At 47.4% G+C, this 22,629-nt stretch overlaps 1 protein-coding gene, 1 long non-coding RNA gene and 1 other non-coding gene across 4 annotated transcripts; 1 reads left to right on the top strand and 2 right to left on the bottom strand.

Moving 5' to 3' along the window:
• Positions 1 to 639: 639 nt before the first annotated feature.
• Positions 640 to 22,294, bottom strand: HSPA9 (heat shock protein family A (Hsp70) member 9). Of its 2 annotated transcripts, XM_030505216.1 has the most exons (17): positions 21,791 to 22,294; positions 20,701 to 20,759; positions 19,230 to 19,317; positions 18,843 to 19,024; positions 18,220 to 18,344; positions 16,625 to 16,698; positions 16,431 to 16,537; positions 15,463 to 15,625; positions 14,717 to 14,809; positions 12,877 to 13,086; positions 10,208 to 10,435; positions 9,325 to 9,429; positions 8,128 to 8,245; positions 5,717 to 5,811; positions 4,026 to 4,118; positions 2,211 to 2,351; positions 640 to 1,406 (listed from the first exon to the last, which is right to left on the bottom strand). In XM_030505216.1, exons 1-17 carry the CDS (start codon positions 21,875 to 21,877, stop codon positions 1,347 to 1,349), a joined length of 2,028 nt encoding a protein of 675 aa, XP_030361076.1. In that variant the 5' UTR covers positions 21,878 to 22,294; the 3' UTR covers positions 640 to 1,346. The 2 variants fall into 2 exon arrangements, with proteins under 2 accessions (XP_030361076.1, XP_030361077.1); XM_030505217.1 differs by lacking the exons at positions 20,701 to 20,759; positions 21,791 to 22,294 and adding an exon at positions 20,539 to 20,643 and having other exon boundaries at positions 19,230 to 19,312.
• On the bottom strand, positions 9,886 to 9,957 carry LOC115616220. Its single transcript, XR_003994244.1, has one exon. It is a non-coding gene; the product is annotated as a small nucleolar RNA SNORD63 (small nucleolar RNA).
• Positions 12,979 to 16,550, top strand: LOC115616206. The gene is made up of 3 exons (XR_003994231.1): positions 12,979 to 13,065; positions 13,368 to 13,488; positions 16,023 to 16,550. It is a non-coding gene; the product is annotated as an uncharacterized LOC115616206 (long non-coding RNA).
• Positions 22,295 to 22,629: the final 335 nt, after the last annotated feature.

Genomic DNA, 22,629 nt, shown 5'->3' with positions numbered 1-22,629 from the left:
CCTTCCAAAGGGGAAGCTGCTTCCAGTCCTTCTTGCTAGGACTGTTGGGGAGAGTTTACTGGGGAGAGTTCAGTGGCTAAAGCCCTGGGCCCATCCATAACTTTAAGGAGGCTGCAGAATTAGGACATGGAACCTTCCCTAATAGTTTCTCTTATTAAGGAAACTGTCTAGAGTGCCAGAAAGAAGAATCCTTTCCTCCCTCCAGAGTATCTGAGCTGTCAGGACAAAGCAGCTGTAAACTTTGCAGTCAATTACACACACAGAGTAACAGAAGGGGGGGGGAAAGGAGAAACAAAGTAGTATTATGGTGGCAAGAAGACTGCACCTCCTTGGAAGATTTGGTTGCTACAAGCAGCAGTGGGCAACTGCTGATCCAAGTCTGTGTCAGAAGGTTGAGTCTGAGCACAAAGTGCCTGAAGATGAAGTCCCACAGCTACAGTCCATCACAACAGGGCTCCCAGGCAGCTGTAGGAGGCACAGTGGTGACACTCACAGAAGGGACAGACACTAACCTGCCACCAGACACCTTCTTTGTACCTTCTTTTTGCACATGAATGAAGCTGGCTGCTTCCTCCCCCCAGGGGCATTCAGGCAACTGACATGCTTATGCTCTCCATCGAAGGCCAGGATACCAAGAACTCCATGTTGGACACTTTTCTGCTTTTATTTTAAAAAAATCCAGAATGGATCCAGTAACAGTTTTATTATCAAGGAAATTGTTTTACCATAAGCAGAGAACAGACACAGGATGGAGCAGAAGGCTCAGACAAGCAAGGTATTAACTTCCACAAAGCCTCTTTCATAAGAAATGATGCTACAAGCTAAGTTTGAAGTAACCCCTCTCCTTCCAATGAAGGGCACTAGCCTAGCTGCAGCTCTCAATGTTCTCTAGCAATGGAACCAGCCTCATCACTGCTGCTCACAGGCCTCACCACCTGCTCACAAGTACTCACATCCACAAGCAGGGTCCATGCTGGTGTTCCTCTCCCCCCAGTTCCAGCAGGACTTCCATCTCCACCTTTCAATTTAGTGACATGGTTTCCAGACTTGGAGATCAGATTTAGTACACCATTGTGGCAAGTATCAGAAATATATGATCAGCGAGTCCCCAGGTGCCTCGGTTGAGACCTAACTTTGTCTGGCATGAATTAAATTTCATCAAGTGACAATTTACCTAGCAGACACATCACTAAGTTTATACATTAAAGAATTTTATATATAGAATACTGCAAAAACACAGTAAGTCTGAATTCTGCCCATTGCTGCTCAGGAAGGTCCCTTCTCTCCCAAGCGTCAAGAAAATCAACCTCTTCTTCATACTCTAGTCAAGGCAAGACAGAGACTTCTTATTGCTTCTCTTCCTTCTGATCCCCTGGACTTCCAGAACCCTCTCGTTCAGAGGCCATCTGTGAAAGAGTTGGCTTATTAGTCGAGGTAACAACAAAATGCTTCTCCTAGACTCTTTTTTGCCCCCCAGGTAGCTGCTTAGGTCAGTTCTAGACTGAAGAAGCCCTTCCTTCAGTGAAAAGGGTGATTGTCCACTAGAGAACGGACAAAATCTTCATCTCTGCATGACTTACTACAAGGAAGGATATTATCTTCCCATTCTTGATGCTTTCCCAGTGGACGTAATGGGCTTACACTGCAGCACTGAACATCTTCAGTTTGACATCAGAAAAGCAGCTTTCCACAGCAAGGACAGCTTAGCACCACCAAGGTCACCCAAGGCAGCACGTGCTGCTGCCACCCTGGGAGGCTCCCCTGGGCACCAACTGGGCACCTCTCATGGGGATGGAGACTGGGAATGAAACCCTGCTGGCCTTACTACTGTAATTTAGGCAGACTGAACAGGAAACCTGTTTTACAGGCATCGTTATAGTAAGCCCAGGAGTTACTTTACTTCCTTAGGCACCCTACACACTTAGGGGAAAGCCCTGTCTGTGCTCTTGATGCTCCGATTAGGAGCTTCCAGCTCTTTCCCATGTAACACTGTACAGTAACATCACACACTGCCTGGCAGGCAGGATGGGCAAGCCTTCAGGCCTTCAACCCTACCTGACCTACAGCTGCCCCGGCAGCAAGTGTCACCCAGAAGAAGCTGTGCTGAGACTCGGTGCTACCTCCAAGCGCAGCTTCAACTGACGTGTCTGGTGTCCCAACCCACCCCTCCCCATCTGAGGGCTGTAAGATGGAAGTGACCATGAACCTACCTTCTTGTATGCCATTTCAAAGAGTTTCAGGGAAGCCTGCTGCAGGCTGGTTGCTGCCTGCCTGATGTTTTCTCCTGTTTCAGTATCTTTACGAGCCAGAAGTTCCCTCATTTTAGCAATTTCTTCCTTTAATTTGTTGCACTGCAAATAAGACACAAAAACCACGATGAAATCCTGCACTTTGTTCACTGTTGTTTCACACACCTATTGGCCACAGCAAAACTACCATTTTTGTTTGCCAGAAGCCATGAAATTCAGTCTCAGACTGAGCCGCACGGTCTGCAGGGACTAGGACTGTGCTCAGTTCCCAATGGGCACCTGTCCACATCACTAAATGTGCCACAGTTGGCATTAATCGGTCCCCTTGTTTGCTGTCTCAGCAGAGGTGCCAAGGACAGAAAGCCCTGCAGAGAGAGAAGAGCCCGCCAAGGAGGAGAGCTGCTCTCCCTGGCACACCCCACCAGCGCGTCAGTCAGCCCAGGAGCCAGGCTAAAGGGAAAAGAAAGCTGGTTTTCAGCTATATTTAAGGCACTGTCAGAAAGCCAACGCATAAGGCTGTTTGCCACCCTGTTTAATCCCTTTGTTGCACGTGGGAGAAGGAGCAGAGAGACAAACCAAAGCAATACGCTCTCCTCCCAGCCGCTGCAGCCATCTGCCAAAGCCTCCCCGTGGTCTGGCAGTTCTCTGTCAGCCTGGCACGCTGCGAGGGGCAGGCTGGAGAAGGCAGGTTATTGGGGGACAGCTCTGCAGCAGCGCTTGCTCAGCAGCTCCCAGGCAAACCGTGGGCAGAGCTCTTACACAGACCCACAGGAAGGGGAATGCGATCAATGCCTTCTGTGTCAGGCCACATTTCCACCCAGACAGCACAGGGTGTCTTCCAAGCACCGCTGCCTGCTTTGCCTTTATATTCACCCCTAAAAAATCCTTGCAGTCCCTGCAGGGAACAGAAACTTAGACTCTGTGATGCTGTGAGAGAAAATGCCAGTGATCATAACCCCAGTCAGCCAATATCCATCCTAGAGAGAGAACGTGGGCTCAAAAAACAGCATTTAAACTGATCAGAGGCTACTTACCAATAAACTGTAATCCTGTTCCCTCAAGTGCCTCACATTGCCCCTCAGAGCCCTTTCATTCTGCTTCTGAGACTTGTTAATCTGAAGATTGTGCATTCTGTTTTTAACTTGGCTTTTGAAAAACATAATGCAGACATTAAACTGTCACTTAGTGGTGTGAAAAGCACCCTCTTGATACTAAACATCCACTTCACTCCAATCAAAGAAAAATCGGAGTTAAGTGGATTTTCTGAACCCAAGAACCTCTGAGTTCTTGGGTGCTGTCTATGTACCACTGGGACCACAGAGCCCCTTTGTCCCTCTGCTAATACTCGGGTAGGCACTGTTCATCAACTCCAGCTTTTGAGAGAAACTCTCCTCTTGCTACAGCACAGCTCTTATCAAACCACCACAAGGCCAAGCCAAGGACATAATTCACGCAGAAATCTTTCACTAACAGCTTCCCGGGCTCTCAGATCTCCAGTGACACTGAACTTGCACTTTGAAATAGGATATTTGCTCTTATCTAAACCACGTTGTTCTAAGTATGTCCTTACACCCTCCCATCAGCCATGCTCACCCCACCCATCAAGTGCAAAAAGCAGAAGTCAGTGACTTTGCTTTGTGCTGTCTTTCCATGGCATGGAAATAGGCAGAGTTGGTGCTGCCAGTCAGAGCCAGCCGTGAGTTAAGTGAGAGTTTGAGCAAAGACTTAGTAAGGAATCTTACCTCCTTTACCATTACAGGATCAGAAGCTACCTACCTCATCTGCTGGCAGCTGGTCCTTGAACTCCTCCATCTTAGACTCTGTATCGTGGATGATGCCTTCAGCCATGTTCACAGCTTCCACACGTTCCTGGGTAAAAAAGCTTGTAAGGGCCTGCTGCACGCATCACTGGCGACACAAGCTGTGTATGTGACAGCTGATATTTCTTTCCCCAAACTGCCAACCTCCATTCTAGTTCCCACCCAGGATCCTTCTTAATGGCAAGGAGAAATGCAAGCAAAGCGTATCTGGATGCACTGCTGGCACCAGAAAGCCCAGGCAGTCTGTGCAAGCCAGTCCTCATGCTTTCACATTCAAACTCACTTCCCTGGAAGTAGAAGCAAACTAATGCAGCATGACTGCTGGCACGCTGAAAAAGCCAGCAACTGCAGAGCCAGCACAGCTCTCTCTGCTCTGCTCCTCAGGAAAGCACAAAGCTTTTGGTAAATAAGCTTCTTCAGCAACGAGGGCACTAGAGACAACTAAAACTGGATTGTTTTATTCGTATCCCCTTATTAGAAGTGCTTGTAGCATCTCAACAGTGGAAAACCCCCACTGTGCTAGGTAACAAATACCAGCTCCATCTAACCTACAACTGTTAATAAGCCAGTGCTTTGTGGCTGTAGGGGTTCTGAAGCAAGGAGATGCTGCTTCATGGGAATTTATTCCATGCACTCTCCCCTTCAGTCCTCTTCTGATCCCTTCAGCACTGCGGGTGAGATTTACAGCACTGCCTGGACACCTCAGGCAGGTTTCTACAGAGCAGGAGAACACAAAGTTATCAATCCAGTGCGCCAGCTTTAGCAAGTGTTAAACATACACTGGTGCCATATCCCAGAGCAGGCCTGTGTTGTGTCTGCTTAAAAATCAGTGCTCTATATTTAGTAGCATAATTCATTAGCATTACCCTCATCAAACCAATTAGTTCCAACTATTAATCCTTTGTATATCACAGGTTCAGTCACTCAGTCATGTCAAGTGTCAGTCTCTTCTTGACCAAGTCAGTGAGGCTTTCAAACCCCTCTTGATGGCTCCACCTGCACTGAGGGCAACTGCTGTGCTCAGATGAATACAGCAGTCGAGATGCCACAGTGAGACTTTGAGCACTAAGCAAAGCAACTTCCCACTTACAAAGAGGCTGAGGTGCAGCTTTGCTTAGCAGGTTGTATAAATTAAGCTTTAAAGTCAACTCTCCCAGAGAAAGTAGGTTAAATATCCCCATACTGCCTCCATTTAAATGGAACATCACTGTGAGAACCCAGCTGCAGCAGGCTAGCTTCAAATCAACAGCCAAGATAACAGGCAGGTGGACAGTGAAGAGCACTGATGACAAAAAGCATAACTAGAGCTGCAAAGCTCTTTGCTATGAGTAATAGGCAGGTGAGTCTGCTTACTGCTGCCTCCACATCTCAGGAATTCTTCAGGGAGGAGTTAAAGTGCTAGTCAAACAGGGCAAGTCACCCAATGCATACTCAAGATCCAAATGCCCCTGCATACACCACAGTGCATCTCTGGAGTGTAAACTGAATATAAGGAAGCAGATATTCAGGTAACAGCACAAGCAAACAGCTCAAGACTATCCAGACCAGAGCCTGCAGCTCCTTCAAAGGCAGGCACAGTCAATGGCACAGAATGGCAATAACCAGCAGGTACCCACTAGCTGGAGGGTACCAGAACAATCACGTTACCTTCCTTCGCCTGTCTTCCTCTGCATATTTCTCTGCATTCTTCACCATGTTCTCAATTTCATCTTTGCTAAGGCCGCCAGAAGACTGGATAACAACTGCATTAGAGAAGAAGCATTAATAATGTCCTCTCATCTTTGAAGAAAGGAAGTTATTTCCCAAGGTTATTTCCCAAACCCTCTCAACAGCAGCGGTTTTGCTCAGGGAATCTGCACCTGTGAAGACCTCCTGGGCAGTACAGTACAAAGACAGCCTTTGAAGAGGCAGTGATGCTGCTGGCAAGATAAAAGCCTGACATCTTAGATCTATGAACTCCCCAGCTCTGCCCACTGGTCTGCAAATCACTTTGACCATTCTTCAGTCCTCCTGGAAAGTGCATGTGCACACAAAGCCCCTCAAACCAAAGGGCACTCTAGCAGGTTAAACTCACAGAACTAATAAAACCCCAACCAGCAACAAAATCCAAACAGAAGGAATTGTTTTACCAGGGCACAGAGACTCCTTTCACTGTTGGAAAGCAGCCCAGGCTAGTCGCAGGATAAGACAACACTCCCCACCCAGCCCCTCACTCTGCCCTTAAGTGAGCATGGTGTGATTCTATGGGCAGGCTCTTAACATCCTCCCCTTTTTTTGTCTCCTCCATTAGTGTCAAAAAATATAGTCTAGATTTAAGCTAATTTCTGCAGTAAAGCATAATTCCATTGCAAAAGAGAGGACTAACATCTAGGATATCACAAAGTCCAAAAAAGGATGCATCGAGATCCTTATTAGAAGTTTTCTACACAGTATTTGTCAGTGGTACATAACCCTGAATAAACACTACACACACGTTTCCTTTGGGTGCAGATGTGGGATGAGCAGCTCAGCTTTATAGTTAGGACCATGTCTGCATACAGGGAGCTAAAAAATCCTGGTTGCCTAATATTAGGAGATGTTTATTCAGAGGTAAAAGGCTGCCACCCATCAAAAACATACAAGGAAATCAAAGTAACAAGCAGTGTGGGTTTGGTAACAGATTTCTGCCAAAAGCCAGGCAGCATGCTGAAGAGCAGCATATACCTTCAAGTTGCCAATACAACTAACAGTATTTTTCTTGAATGGAGCATGCATTTGATTGCTCAGGTGGTTGCCTCCAAGAAACAACTGACAGGCTGTATAGAAGCTTCCCAGTTTGAGGCATAAGAGATCTATTTTGTATCAGAGGAATCTACAAATGGTTCCAATGAATGTTCTGAGCCCACAACAGAGCTCTAGAAAATGTCAACTCTGTTGTTACCCCAGAACACTGGGCCTAACATTTCACTGCACTACAGAGCAAAGTATAGTAACAGCTTCAAGTCCCCAAGCCCCCTGCCATTTAGAGAGGTTGCCAGACAAAATGGCTGAAAATGAACAATGTGGTTAGGCAATATACCTGCTGCTTCAGAATACTTGGATTTCAAGTCCTCTGCTATGGAGTAATTAGAAACAAAACAGGGTCTTGGCACAGGGCTGATCTGCTCATCCGTATGTGCCATGCCTTGAACTCAACTGAGATCTTCCTAATTTGATTTCTCTCCTAAAAGCTGGCACCTTCATGCAGGCAGCCACAGACAGCAATCTCTTGTTGTATTAGCAGAGGGCATTCCCAAAGGAGCAGCATGCCCAGGAGCACAGCTCGAGAACAACTTGTGCAAGGTGTTGGATTCCCAAACCTTGATTTCTGTCCCTTCAGGATAACGTAGGGCAGAATGTCATTGCACCGAGCTCCCCAGTGAGACAGGACACCCAGTAAGGCAGCAGGAGCCCTGCTCCACAAACACCTCTGGGGACTGAGGCGCAGCTGATCCATACAGGGAACCCCAGGGAACAGTTGCACTCTGCTGAAAGATTGCTATAGCCATCACAGCGACAGCAAGGCCAAGAAAGAACCATCACAGAGTGCAAAATGACTTAGACTGTGGTAAAACCCTGCCAGCGAGGACTTCCTTAGTAAAGGCAGATGCATATTCTGCCTAAGGTGCAAGGTGAAAGCATCCATCAGTGGCAGTCTCCGTCAGCAGGCTAACAGTGCTATGTGTTTACAGAAGCTGTACTTCCTTGAAATGAAATTACAGGTCAGTTGTCACTTCTTCCTTTCCCTAGTTTGTTTTGCAGTAAGCCTTGCTCCCCTTCCAGGAAGCTCTAAGGCTAAGATAACTTCAACCACATCTATGCTAGGCTGGCAACAGATTGCTTGTGTCATCCTTACCCTTCACCAAATAACATGCTGCACAGTCTCCACCCCTGACCTGTGGGATGCCCATCATGGCAGCATCCCATTACCTTTGGAGTCACTCAGTGTTCCCCTCAGTGCCCAGCATGCTATGGCACCATCACTGCTCCACACCCTTCCTCCTCCTCCTCCTCCCTAGGCAGCATCCCAGAGCACTTACTCTGCTGTTCGCGGCCGGTGCCTTTGTCCTTGGCTGACACATGAACGATACCGTTAGCATCAATGTCAAAAGTGACCTCAATCTGGGGCACTCCACGTGGTGCTGGAGGAATCCCAACCTGAGAACGAGAAGTACTTTGCCATTAGCTCCCACACGAACACGAGCTCAAGGTACGAGGCTCCAAGGTTGGGCATGTTATCTTGGTGATCTGTCAGCTGAATCCCAGACTGGTCTGGGTTGGAAAGGACCTTAAAGCTCATCCAGTTCCAACCCCCTGCCACAGGCAGGGACACCTTCCACTAGACCAGGTTGCTCAAATCAACTATTAACTAACCCCCAGGGCCAAATCCTCTACATACCTGTTGGCATCATGTGGTGATTGTAGTATCTTGAGTGATTTAACAGGATACAGATTTCTACCCAGGACAAGTGCACAGAAACCAAGAGAGGTAGCCCCAGGTTTGGTTTCAAGGTGAAACAGGTTCTGCTTTATTTCTAAACAAGCCCCTCTTCCATGGACATGGCTGGATGATCTACTTCCTCAGTTCTGGACATAAATAGACTTCACTGACTACCTCTGAGGCAACCATTTCAAGAGAATGACAGGTAGTACAGCCTCCCTCAAAAGTGCAAAAGAAAAGGCAAGGCCCTTCTTTTTTGTGGGGCTCTTCCTATCAACAGCAATTTTGGACAGTTATAATGGTGCCAAACTTTGCCAACACTGACCAAACCAATTCTGTGTAAGCAGCCAGGTAGCCACAGTACCAGGCTAGAAATGGGCTATCCTGGGGACTGCAGGTATCACAGTGCCTGCTCCAAGTCTTGTCTTTGCAACACCAGAGGAAAAGGCCAGATTCAGGTTATCTGCTGCACAGGCCTGGTACTACAGAGCTCTTTGTGCCCAGAAGTAAAGACAGCCCTTTTAGTTGACCAGGCCGTCATGGTGCAGTAGACCCTTTGCCACATAAGACTACTGAGAATTGTCTGAGCTCCATATTAAATGCTGGTTGCTCTCCTGCTGCTGAAAGGCTGTCCCAGAACTAGGCTATGCCTAAAGAGGCTGCTTTTTTACTACAAATAGGGTGAAGTGTCTTCTGTAAGATGACTCTGCCTCAACACTGCCTTCAGGGGGCAGCTGAAATGGAGAAGGCTCTGAAAGTCAAGTCTAAGGTCATGAAGACTGAGTAGCCAACGTACCAATGTGAACTGGCCAAGAAGTTTGTTGTCACTAGCCATCTCTCTCTCTCCCTGGCATACTTTAATCTCCACTTGTGTTTGCCCATCAGCAGCTGTGGAAAACACCTATGGAAAAGGAACAGAAAGTTACTGGATAGTTAGTAACTTGCAACACATGAACTGATGCAGTTACAAGCTGACTAAACAAGGAATGAAGAAAAGCTACTTGAAAGAGAGAAAGAACCATTACATGCTTGTTTTTCCCCTGTTCCTCTGACAAAACACTGAGGCATCAAGACTTGCAACAGCCAAGCTCGCTGGCATTTTGTCCTACATGCACTTGAACACACACAGACTGGCCATGCCACCCAGCAGCGGGCTCCAGTGGCAGCCAGCCACGTTTCCTCTTGACACAGCCCCACACCCCAGCCAGAACCAGGGTTATCACTAAGAGCACACACTAGCAGAGCCAGACAAGGCAAAGAAAGGATCACACCCAAGCCTACTAGGGCTGTACAACACAGGGGAAAAAGTAATCCCTTCAAGGCACGCAGCCCAAGAAAGGTGGTCTCAAAGGAGCGTGGTGCTCAGTTACAGAAGGTCTCCACACAATTCTTCTTCAGAATGATGTGTTGACAGTTAACATCATGGCACACAGACTGCAACCCTGACCAAGCCGCAGACATCCTGAGGTACGTCGGTACACATTAACTCAACTCACCTCCTCTCTTAGGCACACTAATCATCAGAGATACTCAGTGGCTGGCATTAAACCTAATTTCTGTGCTGTTTTTCCTTGCCAGATGAGGAGGAGACAAGACTATCTACTGGGATGCTTTGGGTAGCCTTCACTCGGTGTTTGAGACCACCACCAAAGACCCACCCATCTAGAGTCAGTTTGTACCTGGCTCTTCTTTGTTGGTATGGTAGTATTCCTGTTGATGAGCTTTGTGAAGACACCTCCCAGTGTCTCAATCCCCAAGGAGAGGGGAGTTACATCCAGCAGCAGCACGTCAGTAACGTCACCAGCTAACACACCACCTTGAATAGCTGCACCAATAGCAACAGCTTCATCAGGATTAACAGCTTTGCTAGGAGCACGGCCAAACAGATCCTGTACAGTCTGCTGCACCTGAATGGAGAGAAAGCACAGCTCAGATGAAGAGTGAACCATCACCACTCAGTGCTGTGGCCACAAGAACACGCCACCTTGGCTAAAGGTTTGTATCTTTATGCTTCTGCTGCCACATAACCCTGTGGCATGACAAAGACACTAAGCTTCAGGTTTGGAACTGTTCCCTAATTCCCCATCTTCCATGCACTCTGTTAAATGCACTCATTTCAGCCTAGACAACCCCTTCTCTGGAGACGTCCTTGCAATCAAGTTTGCCAGCTGCAAGTTAACTTACATCAGTCCTTTCCTAGCCAAGCAGGGATCACTCCATGCTTATCAAGCAGGAGTCAAGGACTGCTCCCCAGGAACATGTACAAGCCAACAGCAGGCAGAACAGAGCTGCCAAGGACAAGGCAGCTGTGGAGGCAGAGCACAGGGAAGGTAAAACACACACAGAGCAAAAGGATGGTTCATCTTGTTTGTGTGTAATAAAGGGGAGGAGAAAAAACTAAAAGAAAAATGTACGAAGTGCAATATTTTCAAACTTTTTACTTAATGGGCTGTTTCCCCAGAAGTAGATTTGCTACGTCAGCCTGAGCTGGGCTATTAGCTCTGCCCTTTTGGCTGGATGTGCTCATGATTGCAACAGATCTACTACTGAAGTGTCTAGAAGGGAATGCAGGCAGGCGTCTGCACGAGAGCACAGCTCAGTAGTCCACTCCTCTGCCTTGCAAGAGGAAGGTGTGGGACTTGGTTCCCCCTCGCAGCTTCCCTCTGCTCCAAGTACACTTGTCAGGCACACGTGGCACAGGTGAGCCTGGAAAACTGCTGTAAGCAGAAGTCCAACTCCTCTGCACTTAAGCCAAGAAGCATCTGCTGAGAGTGTTCATTGCAGGGGAAGACACTTTCTGTATCAGCATATAATTAAGTGCAAGTCTTTCCCTCTAGAGGCACATTTTACAGTACAAAAGAAACATTACTTCTAACACCCACTGTACGTTTCCTGGAGCAGTAGCCACGTGAGTGCTCCAAAGAAGGCACATTCGACTCCTAGCAGGGGAAGTGAACACAGTGTACACAGGAGAAGGCTCAGTGCAATGCCATCAGCACTGCTTTGGAGCCAGAGCTGTAACTACAGGCACTCAGGAAAGCCTGATGTAAGCTCAAAGCCACAGATGCCAGGGGTTAAAAATAAGGCGTAAAAAAGTAAAAATAACAATAATACAAAATAAAGTCAGTATTTAAGTACTGTCTTCCACCCCCAAAGAACACATCATGTTTCAGGAAAGGCTTTCCCACTTCCAGAAGTGTTTTTCAGGACTTTATATGCCGTTAACTATGCCACTTTTCCCTTATCCAGCTGGAACAGCAGGGACTTCAAGAAGGTATAGCACAGTTACCCCACCTGAGCTTTGGCCAGAGCAGCAGCTTCTGTTTATCTTGGTTCCCCTGCCTGGGTGACCTTCTGCACACATTAATATCACCTCCAGCCACCAGGCTCATTGAACACAGGGAGGAAAAAACCCGACCACCAAATCCCAAATCAACCCCAAGCAGGACCATGTGCACACCTACTATCCTAGAAAAGGACCTGCAAACCACAAATCTTAACAGCAAGCAACCCAAGCCTGACAAATCCCTATGGAATGAGATTTTGATGATCTCTGCAATAAAGGACAAGCTGTACCCTTGAAGGGAGCAGTGCACACACCCGTTCAGCTCTGACTCCAGGAGAGCTAAGCAGCAGTCTGCACTGCTATGAACAAGAACAGTAAATCACTGGCAGACAGCACCTTACCTGCAAGATGGTGCATGTCTGCAGAGCAAGCTTCTAGGTTACCTGTTGGTGCTTACCACCACAGAATACAAGGGCCCTGTGTTAGGTAACAAGTGTTTGGAACAGCCAGTTAAATATGCTTGAAAAGATCCAGCCTCAAACAGCAGCCGAGTATGTGCAACCAGCAGGTAACAGAGCCATTTCTGCTCATGGGATTTGAGCAAAGTGCTCATTGCACTTCACAGCTAGCTGTAAGTGCTCTACACAGGGGAAGAAATCCACTGGAAAGTAAAGATTGCTGATAGGTTATTGTCACTGAAGTGTACCTTTATCACACACTGAAGTCCATAACAAGAGAAGACACCCTGTGTACCTGAACAGCGCTGCTCCTGTTCAGTCCACATCAGAAAGCCAAGCTGAATTTTCAACTCCTGATACCGCCCAGTTGTCTTTGTAAAGCGCAACTCAGCCCCCAGATCCAAGCTGAACTAGTTAAACGGGATGAGAGAGGCCCTTGCCATTGCTTTCATGTCACTACTTAGCACATCTGCTCTGCTCCTGGGGGCCTTCAGCTGCTGGAGCTCTGAAGTTATCAGACTCCCAACCTCTGTCACAGATCATCCCAACAGGAAGCAGCGCGTAGCTGTGCCAGTTTTGCCTGTAACAGGAACTTATCTCATACCTTTGGCATTCTGGTCATGCCACCGACAAGAATGACTTCACCAATGTCACTCTTGCTGACTTCAGCATCCTGCATGGCTTTCTGGCATGGCGCTACTGTCCTTTTGATCAGATCAGCTACAATGCCCTCAAACTGCGAGCGACTCAGCTTCATGTTCAAGTGCTTTGGTCCAGAGGCATCCATAGTAAGGTATGGCAAGTTGATATCAGTCTGCACAAAAAATAGACACGGAGTGAAAACCAGGAATGGAAAATAAGGCAGCTACATCATACAGGTTTTAGATCAAGTTAAGGTTCTGTTCTGCCTGTACTGAAGCATTTAGGTGTCTGTTCAGCCTGAAGCCCAGTCTCTAAGTGGCAGCAGGCATACTTCTATGTTTGATGTTTCAGACAAGTGACAGGAAAATTATTTGGTTGCATATCTCATGGTTACAACTGTTCAGTTCCAATTTCGATATCGTGTTATTTCGAGATTTTTTATTTCTGTCACAGGCAGGAGGCAAGAGGTAAAACACTGCAAGTGACAACCTTAATGCTCTTCCTTTAGCACAACACAGAAGAAAGCCCATCATCAGAGTTCCGGACGGTTTTGCCAAATGACTTTTCATATGAGGTCATATTTCTTACTTGAAAGAAATAATTCATGACTGTTTTCTAAATACAAATAACTCATGTTCAACAGCCAGTCCATTGTCATTTAACACACAGTTCACCAGACCATAATCCCCACTTTTTATGGCTATTTGTGAATGATCTTACAAATTCACATGCTGGATTTTTAAAGCAAGTCTTATACCAAAACCATCCAGTGCTGAGTCATGCTGACATCAAAAGATACTACAAATCAAAGCCATTAAACACATCTATAGTTTAAGCTCTAGAGATTAAGTTTATACAACTTAAACTAAATGCATGTGACTGACTAGGGGTGCGCATTCACTTTATAAAGCATAGTCAAAAATACTAGGGGAAATAGGGCCAAAAGCAAGTTGTTTTTCCCTTCCCTGCTGAAGAGTTAAGGAATCCAGTTTTTCCTGGTATGAACAGACTGCATTTGCCAACTCTTGAGCTAGTAAAACAGAGCCTGCTATGTCTCTGGCAGAACTATGCATCCATTGTGACTGGTCTAAACTTCTTGCTATGAGCTCCCCACTGGCCAACAAAAAGACCACCATAAAAAAAAAAATGTTTATTCAGAACCTAGAAACTGGCAGAGCCCCCACTTCAATTACTATATAATTGACCTTAATTTCACTTAGGCAAGACTATTATACCCCCAACTTGCTGCTTCTGCAGCTCCTTATTCAGTAGTGAATAAAGGACATGCTTGATTGCATTAATATACAAAACAGATGGAAAAAAAGGAAAGGGGTATATATTGCCTATTGTCTGAACAACACTTCTATAAGCAAATAAGTAAAGATTTTTTTATAGAAATTATTTCCTATTAGAAACATTAGCTTTTTCAGTGGAATGAGTAGCACCAAGCTTTGGAACTGCTTGCACAAAGCTGCAAGCACTTCCAGTAACCCAGCAGTACCAGCTACAGCTAAATCCCCTGATGCCCATACTTCTGAAATACCTAAGTTGGGAACAAGGCCATGTTCCCTGCAAGACTGGAAAACATGGTGCCAGAAGAAAGGCAGAACCCACTAACATTCTCAGCTTCTGACAACTAACTGCTCCTCAACAGTCTTAAAGTGATGCCATTTGATTACATGGAAGCTTGTTCTGCCACCGCAAGAAAAAGCAGCAATTTCATAGACCTTCATAAACAAAAATAATGCACAACTCAGTGTAACAAAATATTCCACTGGACTGCTTTGAACCCAGCCACCTACCTGCACAGATGATGAAAGCTCACACTTGGCTTTCTCCGATGCTTCTCTCACCCTCTGAAGGGCCATGTTGTCTTTAGTCAGGTCAACACCCATCTGAGTGAACAACAATAGGGGTTAAGAGACTCTCAGCTTTTGCACAGGAGTCATGGAGAGCTTTTCTTCACTGCAGTTCACCTTCCTATCACTCTTGACTGTAAAGATGTCTACAGAAATACAGCCAGATATGTGCACTTCTGCTGATCTCTCTCACTTCTGGCAAACGCGTTTAGCATTTCACAAGCATCTGCTGGCCCTCTGCTTTAGAAGTGGAGACTACAGATTAAAGCTTGGAAAAGCTGTTCCAACACGGAATATAAAGGGAAAACTGAATTAGCAAAGGAGTTGGAATTACACTGCAGTTTCTGACAGCCAACCCTGTATTGTATGCATCAGTGCTGACACATTCAATTGGAGCACAGATTTTTAGTAACAGAAGCAAGCAGCATATGTACAAGTTGGTCCTGCTACAGTAGAGGAAAAAAGGCAGGAGTCTTGCTATTCTGTGTTTTCCAGGAGAGGAATATTCCATCTCAAGAAAACAAGTGGAAGAACCAGAAGCCAGGCTAACAGGTGTCTAATACTCTTACATTTCAACTGACAGATGACTAACCAAGTCCTAATAATTGAGGAAAATTCCCATTCTTCTATAGAAGTTAAGTGGCTTTCAAAAGTGTAACACAAGAGTGAATTCTGATGAGACACCTTACCTCTCTCTTGAACTCTTTAACAATATACTGTAGCAAAGCCTGGTCAAAATCTTCTCCACCTAAGAAAGTGTCACCATTGGTGGACTTCACCTCGAAGACTCCCTTCTGGATTTCCAAAATGGAAATATCGAAAGTGCCACCGCCCAAATCATAGACTGCAATACTGCAAGAACAGACACAGAAACACGTGACTTTCCAAAGTTGTGTGGCTAGAAAATAACTCTCCTCAGGAGATCAAGTGTGCAGAATTCATTTTGCTGTCCACTAAAGCTGAAAGCCTCTCTAAAGACAGCAATAAACTAATGACACCGTGTATGCATTCCTCAAATACTCCACATGGAAGTATTCCCTGAAAGATGTGCTGCACAGTGCTTAACCTTGCCTATTAGTTCAAAGAGGGCAGTTCCTCCTTCTTCAAAAAGACATGCTCACATGCAGTAACAAGGGCAGGGACACCAGAACCATTGTGATACATGTTTTTCAAAATGTGAGGCTTTCACAGCACTATAATCTACATGAGAAATACAAAACCTGTAACAACCCCCCTGCTTTTTTTGTAGAACCACCCTGGACAGAGACAGGAGGCTGAATGCAGTCGGGAAGAAGATCAAGCTGTAGACACCAGCCACCAAACTTCAGCGTACTTCTTGTGCTACACTTCAGCACCAATGGTGACAGCCCCTCACCAGGCTGTCCTTAGCCACACCTCTCACTGCCACCAGCAGGTAAGATAATTGACACTCCACTTTGATAATGAAGTTGTAGCTGCAAGTTATGAACTCATTTTAACAAGTACGGTTGGCATGGAACAGAGGTGACATTACACTGCGCTGACTCACAGCTGTGAGCCTGCTCTGGCAGAACTCCAACCACTGATTTTAAAGAACAGAAAGCAGAAGAAGCATTTACAAGGCAAATTACAGCATACTTATTTAAACATAGGGTAGGTGTAATGAACAGGCACTTACACTTTGTCTTCAGACTTGTCCAGACCATAGGCAAGTGCAGCTGCTGTTGGTTCATTAATCACCCTCAAAACATTCAAGCCTGCGATCTGCCCAGCATCTTTTGTAGCCTGAGGAAAAAAAGAGGAAGAGTGCTGACTACTGAGAGAAACTGAATGCAATTTATAAGCCCCAAAATCTTACAGCTTGGCGAGTACCTGTCTCTGAGAATCATTGAAGTAAGCAGGGACTGTGATCACAGCATTCTTTGCCGCATGTCCCAGGTAATTTTCTGCAAGAAAAAGGAGACAAATAAGAACGCTACCAAGTTGTTGCTATGTCGTTTGAAGTCATTTTCCTGAACTAAAAGCACAAGATAGGCTTGCTGCCCAAGAACTTGCTGCTTTGTGGGAAGATGCAGAGGGAGACATGCAGGAATCAAGTCCTTCCACATAACAATGGCAGTTTGTAGACTTCTGAAAGAACAGTAAAGCACCTCTGCAATTCAGTCAGTGACTGGATGCCACCAGTGAGTGAGAACTCATGTGAGAGCTTAACTTATCTCTTTAGTGTGTGAGGCTGAAGTTGTTTCCATTTCTTTGGAGTATTCAACACGTGATGCACTTAAAACTTACTCATTTTCATCGTATTTATAGTCTTCTGTCGGTAACATTTATACCGTACAAATAACATACATGTACTAACTTTACAAGCATTTGAGACAAGAAGTCAGGAAAAATCTGTACTACACCCTAATTTAAGGTCACAAACCTTCCTCTGTGTTGCTTGCAAAGCCAGGTCATTCCAGAGTTGAATTCATGCAGCACCCAGGCCAAAGGCCAACAGATCTACAGGAAGCAGACCCCTGCTTAAAGCAGAGGAACACCATCCTTGGAGTAAGTCAGGTTCATCACATCTAGATGCTCCCATACCACATACTCGTATTTTACTCTTGGGTGCAGCTTTAGCAAGAACCCAGGACCCAACTCTGAATGCACATTCACCAAAGGAGGTTGTGGAGGGCAACTGTGTATTATACTCAGCTTCCCCAGAACGCACACTAGGGATTGAAAAGGGGAAAAAAGAAAATTCTCCAAGCCAATGGATATTTTGCCCTAGTGAAGATCTGAAGTCACCACTGGCTAAGAAGCTATTCATTCAGCCTGACAACTGGGCCCCTTGAACACTCCCTTTCTTGATACATATCTAGCAGCTGAGTAAGAACAAAGCCACTCAACCCCCTGGCTGCCACAGCCCAAGCTGCAGCCAGGAAGGCACAAGGACTGCAGCTTACAAGGAAAAGGAGCTCCCCCTTCTGAGTGAATGTGTATTCAATTCAATTCAAATTGAGTATCAACTCAATCCATACACAATTCTGATACAGGCATGTTTTAAGTAAAGCACTAATGTGTTGCTAGACATCAGAGATTGAGGTAGGCACTGATCATAGAAGGGTTTGGGTTGGAAGGGAGCTTAAAGCTCATCCAGTTCCAACCCCCTGCCACGGGCACGGACACCTTCCACTAGAGCAGGTTGCTCCAAGCCCCTGTGTCCAACCTGGCCTTGAACACTGCCAGGGATGGGGTAGCCACAGCTTCTCTGGGCAATCTGTTCCAGCATCTCAACGTCTGATCTTTCTTAAGGCTTTTTAACAGCCCATCACTGCACCCTTCCACAATCCGCCCCATGAAAGGTCTGCTACAGAATGATTCCCATCCCAAAACAGTGCCTTTATGGCTGCAGCCCATTTACCATGCCCCAGCACCAAGGACATACTTGGGCACACAGATGGCAAAGACCAAGCTGTACCAACCTGCAGTTTCCTTCATCTTCATTAGTACGAAGGCACCGATCTGGCTTGGAGAATAGAGTTTTCCATGAGCCTCTACCCAGGCGTCACCGTTGGAGGCACGGACAATTTTAAATGGAACATTCTTACTGAAAAACAGAATTCCACACTCAATTTCTGTATCAGATACAGCAACCCCCCTACTATTAGGATCAGCAGATAAACAGGTACAAATTCTAGACAAAGAACACTAAACTTGCCAACAGCGGCCTCAGATCCAGAGAGCCACAGAAGTACCAATATACTACTACTGCTACATCATTTCACCATAAGCCTTAGGTATGATCATACAGCTTTGATTGTAAACACCCTCAAGAACGAGAAAAGTCTTCTTTGGTAGATGCTGACCACCCCACAGAGCATCAGCAAAGCTTTATTCTGCTTCTCTGAAAGCCTTAAGATGATCAGCAACTAATGGAATAAGATAGAGTACAGCCCTCAGAATACAGGCAAGGAAACTTTGAGACACAAAGGCATAACTACTTCAGCCAGAAAAGGCTTGTGTTTTAAAACCTAACAAGTCATGCTATATAGCATTGTTTTGTGTGTTCCTGCTGGGAGTGGAACTGCTCTCCCCCTTCACTTACATATCCTTCTTCACTTCAGAGTCGTCGTAGCGCCGCCCGATGAGACGCTTGGTGGCATAGAAGGTGTTGTGGGGGTTAGTTACCGCCTGCCGCTTTGCCGGCATCCCAACCAAGCGCTCACCATCGCTTGTGAATGCAACAACTGAAGGGGTTGTCCTGGCACCTTCAGAGTTTTCCAGCACCTATGGAAAAAACAGGACAGGGTGCCATCAAAACCAGTGCCTCTGAGAGCACTTAGCTGGACATTCAACTTCCAGAAATGTTCCTGCATGCTGGACTGGTGGAAGGTGTCCCTTCCCCTGCCAGGGGGCAGAACTGGATGAGCTTTAAGGTCCCTTCCAACCCAACCCAGTCTGGGATTGTGTGTGGTATTCATTTTTTACTTACTTTCGCTTGCTTTCCTTCCATAACTGCCACGCAGGAGTTGGTTGTGCCCAAATCAATTCCAATAACAGCACCTTTAATTGCTTCTGAGCTGTAAAGCAGATTATGGGGAAAACAAAGTTACTACTAAAGGAAAATGACTACATAGCAAAAAACCTTCTAACCTGAAGACAGGACAAAGTGATTTTTCACTAGATGTTGAAGAACACACACTGTAGTCTGACCCAAGGTGTTTGCTGACTTACAGAGGAATTTAAGCTTGTGCCTCTGTTTTCAATCAAATCACCGATAGGTAAATCCTCACTTGTTTAAATAAGGATATAAAATAATATTCTTCACCAGAATAAGCTTTACTGCAATATCTCAACATCCCTTAAGAGTTTTGACATAAAACAAAGTTGTAACTAATTCTGTCTCTACACAAACAGGACTTGTTTTGGGTTACTTTTGCTGTTCAAACTTGTTTGGAAAAGTTCACCTGGAGTCAAAATACTAATAATAAATTGTATTGGTTTATTTATCATTGCTTAGCACAAATAGAAGATTACACAAAGGTTACAAATTACTAAACCCATGCAGGGTTCTCTGAGCCAGAGCCAAAGATAACCATCTATCTGATCCTGAGGAGCAAAAAATTCATTCTGGGGAAAGAGAGTGGTTCTTACACAAGACAGATTTGAACCTTCCCCTCCTCCTTTCTAGGAAGGGTGTATTGCTCCTTCAAGGCCAGAAAGAACTCCTGAGTAACAGGCTTGCCTTTTAATAAAAACATGTTCTGGGACGGAAAAAGCATACTGAAGGCAAAGCAGGACCACCTTTATTAACAGGATATCAGTGTCTCACTCCCCAAGATCCTAACTCACTCCCTAGGTGGCTCTAACTCCAGTTCAAATAACCCAAAGCAGTGATCTCGTCTCTCTGTGCTAACCAGAACTGGGCAGTCTTCCTAACACAAACAGATCTCCCATTCCGCGTCCTGAATCAGCACCAGCCACGAATCATCTGACTAAGTTACACAATTAACTGCTGCTCTTCTCACGTTATCTTGCAACAAGTACAACAAGTGTCTAAAATGTAGAAGCTGTTTGAAATAAACTTTATCTGTAGTGAAATGGAGCCACACATCGCTCTTGTTTCATGCCAGTGTAAAACAACTTGTTCCATCAGCGTTTGGGATAAGTTTTTTTTTGTTGTTGTTTTTTAAATAAAAACCATCGACAATCCACATTCTGTGGATGCTGCTGGTGGTGGGAGAAGGGGGAAAATACAATTCTTAAACTTCCCTTGGAGAAACAAGACCTAAAGAAACAGCCTTAGAAAAGTTATCTGCATAGGTTCTAGTTTTATCTTGCTGGTTCTGCTCTGTTAATCGGTCTCTGACTCCAGTAATCAGTTCTGGTATCAGAAAGAGAAATATAAACATCAATATATAAACATCAATCAACCAAACATGAAAAAGCAAGGAAATACTTACGCGTATTTTCTGCTAGATGCTGCTCTGAGAACATTTTGACTGAGGCCATTCCAGAATGTCTGTAAAATAAAGATGTTCTAATGAAAACTTAGTTTTAAACACTGAGTGATCTTCAAGCCAAGACCTTCAAAGGTTGACAACGTCTGAAGCAACACGGTCCTACTGCAATGTTTTATTTTTAACAACTTAAGCAAAACCTAAGAAATCAGAATTCCAACTGCCACAAAAAAAGCACTTACTACACTTCCTCATTGTATTACCAGAACCGAGCTATGTCCCTCGTACAAAATAGCCTAAGAACATGCTACCAGCCAAAAACAGCTGAGTGAATTAACACTGAACCTTCGGCTCTCAATGAGCAGCAGCAGGTAAAGATTAACCCCACTTCTCAAAGCTTTATGCGTGGTCAGCAACAAATGATCCACTACATGCCCTGAAGAACCTGCAGCCGAGATTCTGAGGCAAAACCAAAGCTTCTCTTTGCAGTGGCCGTAACTTTGCACATGCAAATCAGTATCCTGGAGGCCTCTGGAAGCGTTGTCCCTTTTCCTGCTTTGAGAATGGGTTTTTAACGACCTTGCCACCCCCGGGCGCACCCCGGGACGCGGCTGTTTCGCAAACTCTTCGCGATGGTGGGCCTGGCCGCGCTCCCCGAGCGGGGAAGGCTGCGGGGCCCGGCCAGCGCCGTGCCCAGCCCCGCGGCCTGCTCTGCGCGGCACCGAGCGGCAGGGCCGGGCGGCCGCGCCCGCATCGTCCTCCGCAGGCTCCCCCTGCGAGGTCTCCGCACACGCGGAGCGAGGAGCTGAGCGACCTCACGATAAACCTCCCCGAGAGCAAGCGCAGGCCCGCGCTCCCGGCGCGCCGCCCCCTCCTCACCGCCGCTGCTGCGCCATGAACGGCTCACTCCACATCTGCCCGGTACCGCAGCCAGCCCAACAAGAACGCGCTCAGAGCGCGGCCTAGGCCCGTCCCCGGGGTCGGGATTTGCCGGTGGCGGCGCCGTCCCCGCAGCCCGCTCCCCCTGCACCCCCCAGACTCCCCAGGCCTCCTCCGTTCCCTTATCCCGTCCTGGGCCTCCCCGGTCGCTCACCTGCGCCACGCCGGGGGTGGCGGGCGCGGGGCCGCCGCGCGGCAGGAGCAACGGGAGGCGAGCGGCGGCGCGGCTGGCGCTGAGCATGGCGGCGGCGGGCGGGGGCACGGAGCGGGCCGGCGGCGGGACGAGCGCTGCGCGGGGCCGCGGCTCTTCTGGAATCCTCCACCCACGTGGGCCGCGGGCAGGGAGGGGGGGAATATCGCGCCGCAGGACCCCCGGCGCGGGCTGTCCTGATGAACGCCTGATCCGCCCGTTCGCTTTCGGCGCTCCGCTCGGCGATCACCACCCGGGCCGCGGCTGCGTGATGCCTCCCTGAGGCTGTGCGAGAACCCGCTGCCTCAGCGGGCGTGCAACGGGGCGAGCCGCAAGCGCCGCAGGGTCCCCGTGCGCACCGGCACGCCGAGGGACAGCCCGGGTCCTGCGCGCGGCCGCGCACTCAAGGTCGGACAGGATAAAACGCAGGGCGATTGCAGCGGCCTTGCGTCAGGGCGCGCGGCGCGCAAACGCAGCTCGCTCCGGCACGCCGCATGCGCCGCTCCTGCACCGCTGCCCGCGGCTGCGCGGGACGGGCCCGGCGGGGTGGGGGGGTGCGGCCATGGGCGGGGACAGCCCGGTCCCGGTCCCGCAAGAGGCTGCCCGTGTGGGCTCAGCGTCGCTTTCGCCCACCCCAGCTCTCCCGAGGAGGCAGCAGGGGCCGGAGCTGCGCGCCCCTGCCGGCACTGCGGGTCCGGGGTGTGCCCGAGGCTTGGGGATGGGAGAGGCGGGGTACGGGATGGCTCCGTGTGCTGGTTGCTGCAGGGCGGGCCTGTTTCCTACCGGCGTCGCTGGGGCACAGT

This window comes from Strigops habroptila, chromosome 12 (assembly GCF_004027225.2).
Source record: "Strigops habroptila isolate Jane chromosome 12, bStrHab1.2.pri, whole genome shotgun sequence".
Taxonomy (NCBI): Eukaryota; Metazoa; Chordata; class Aves; order Psittaciformes; family Psittacidae; genus Strigops; species Strigops habroptila.
The sequence above is the reverse complement of the archived record's forward strand: the minus strand, read 5'-3'. Positions and strand labels throughout refer to the sequence as shown.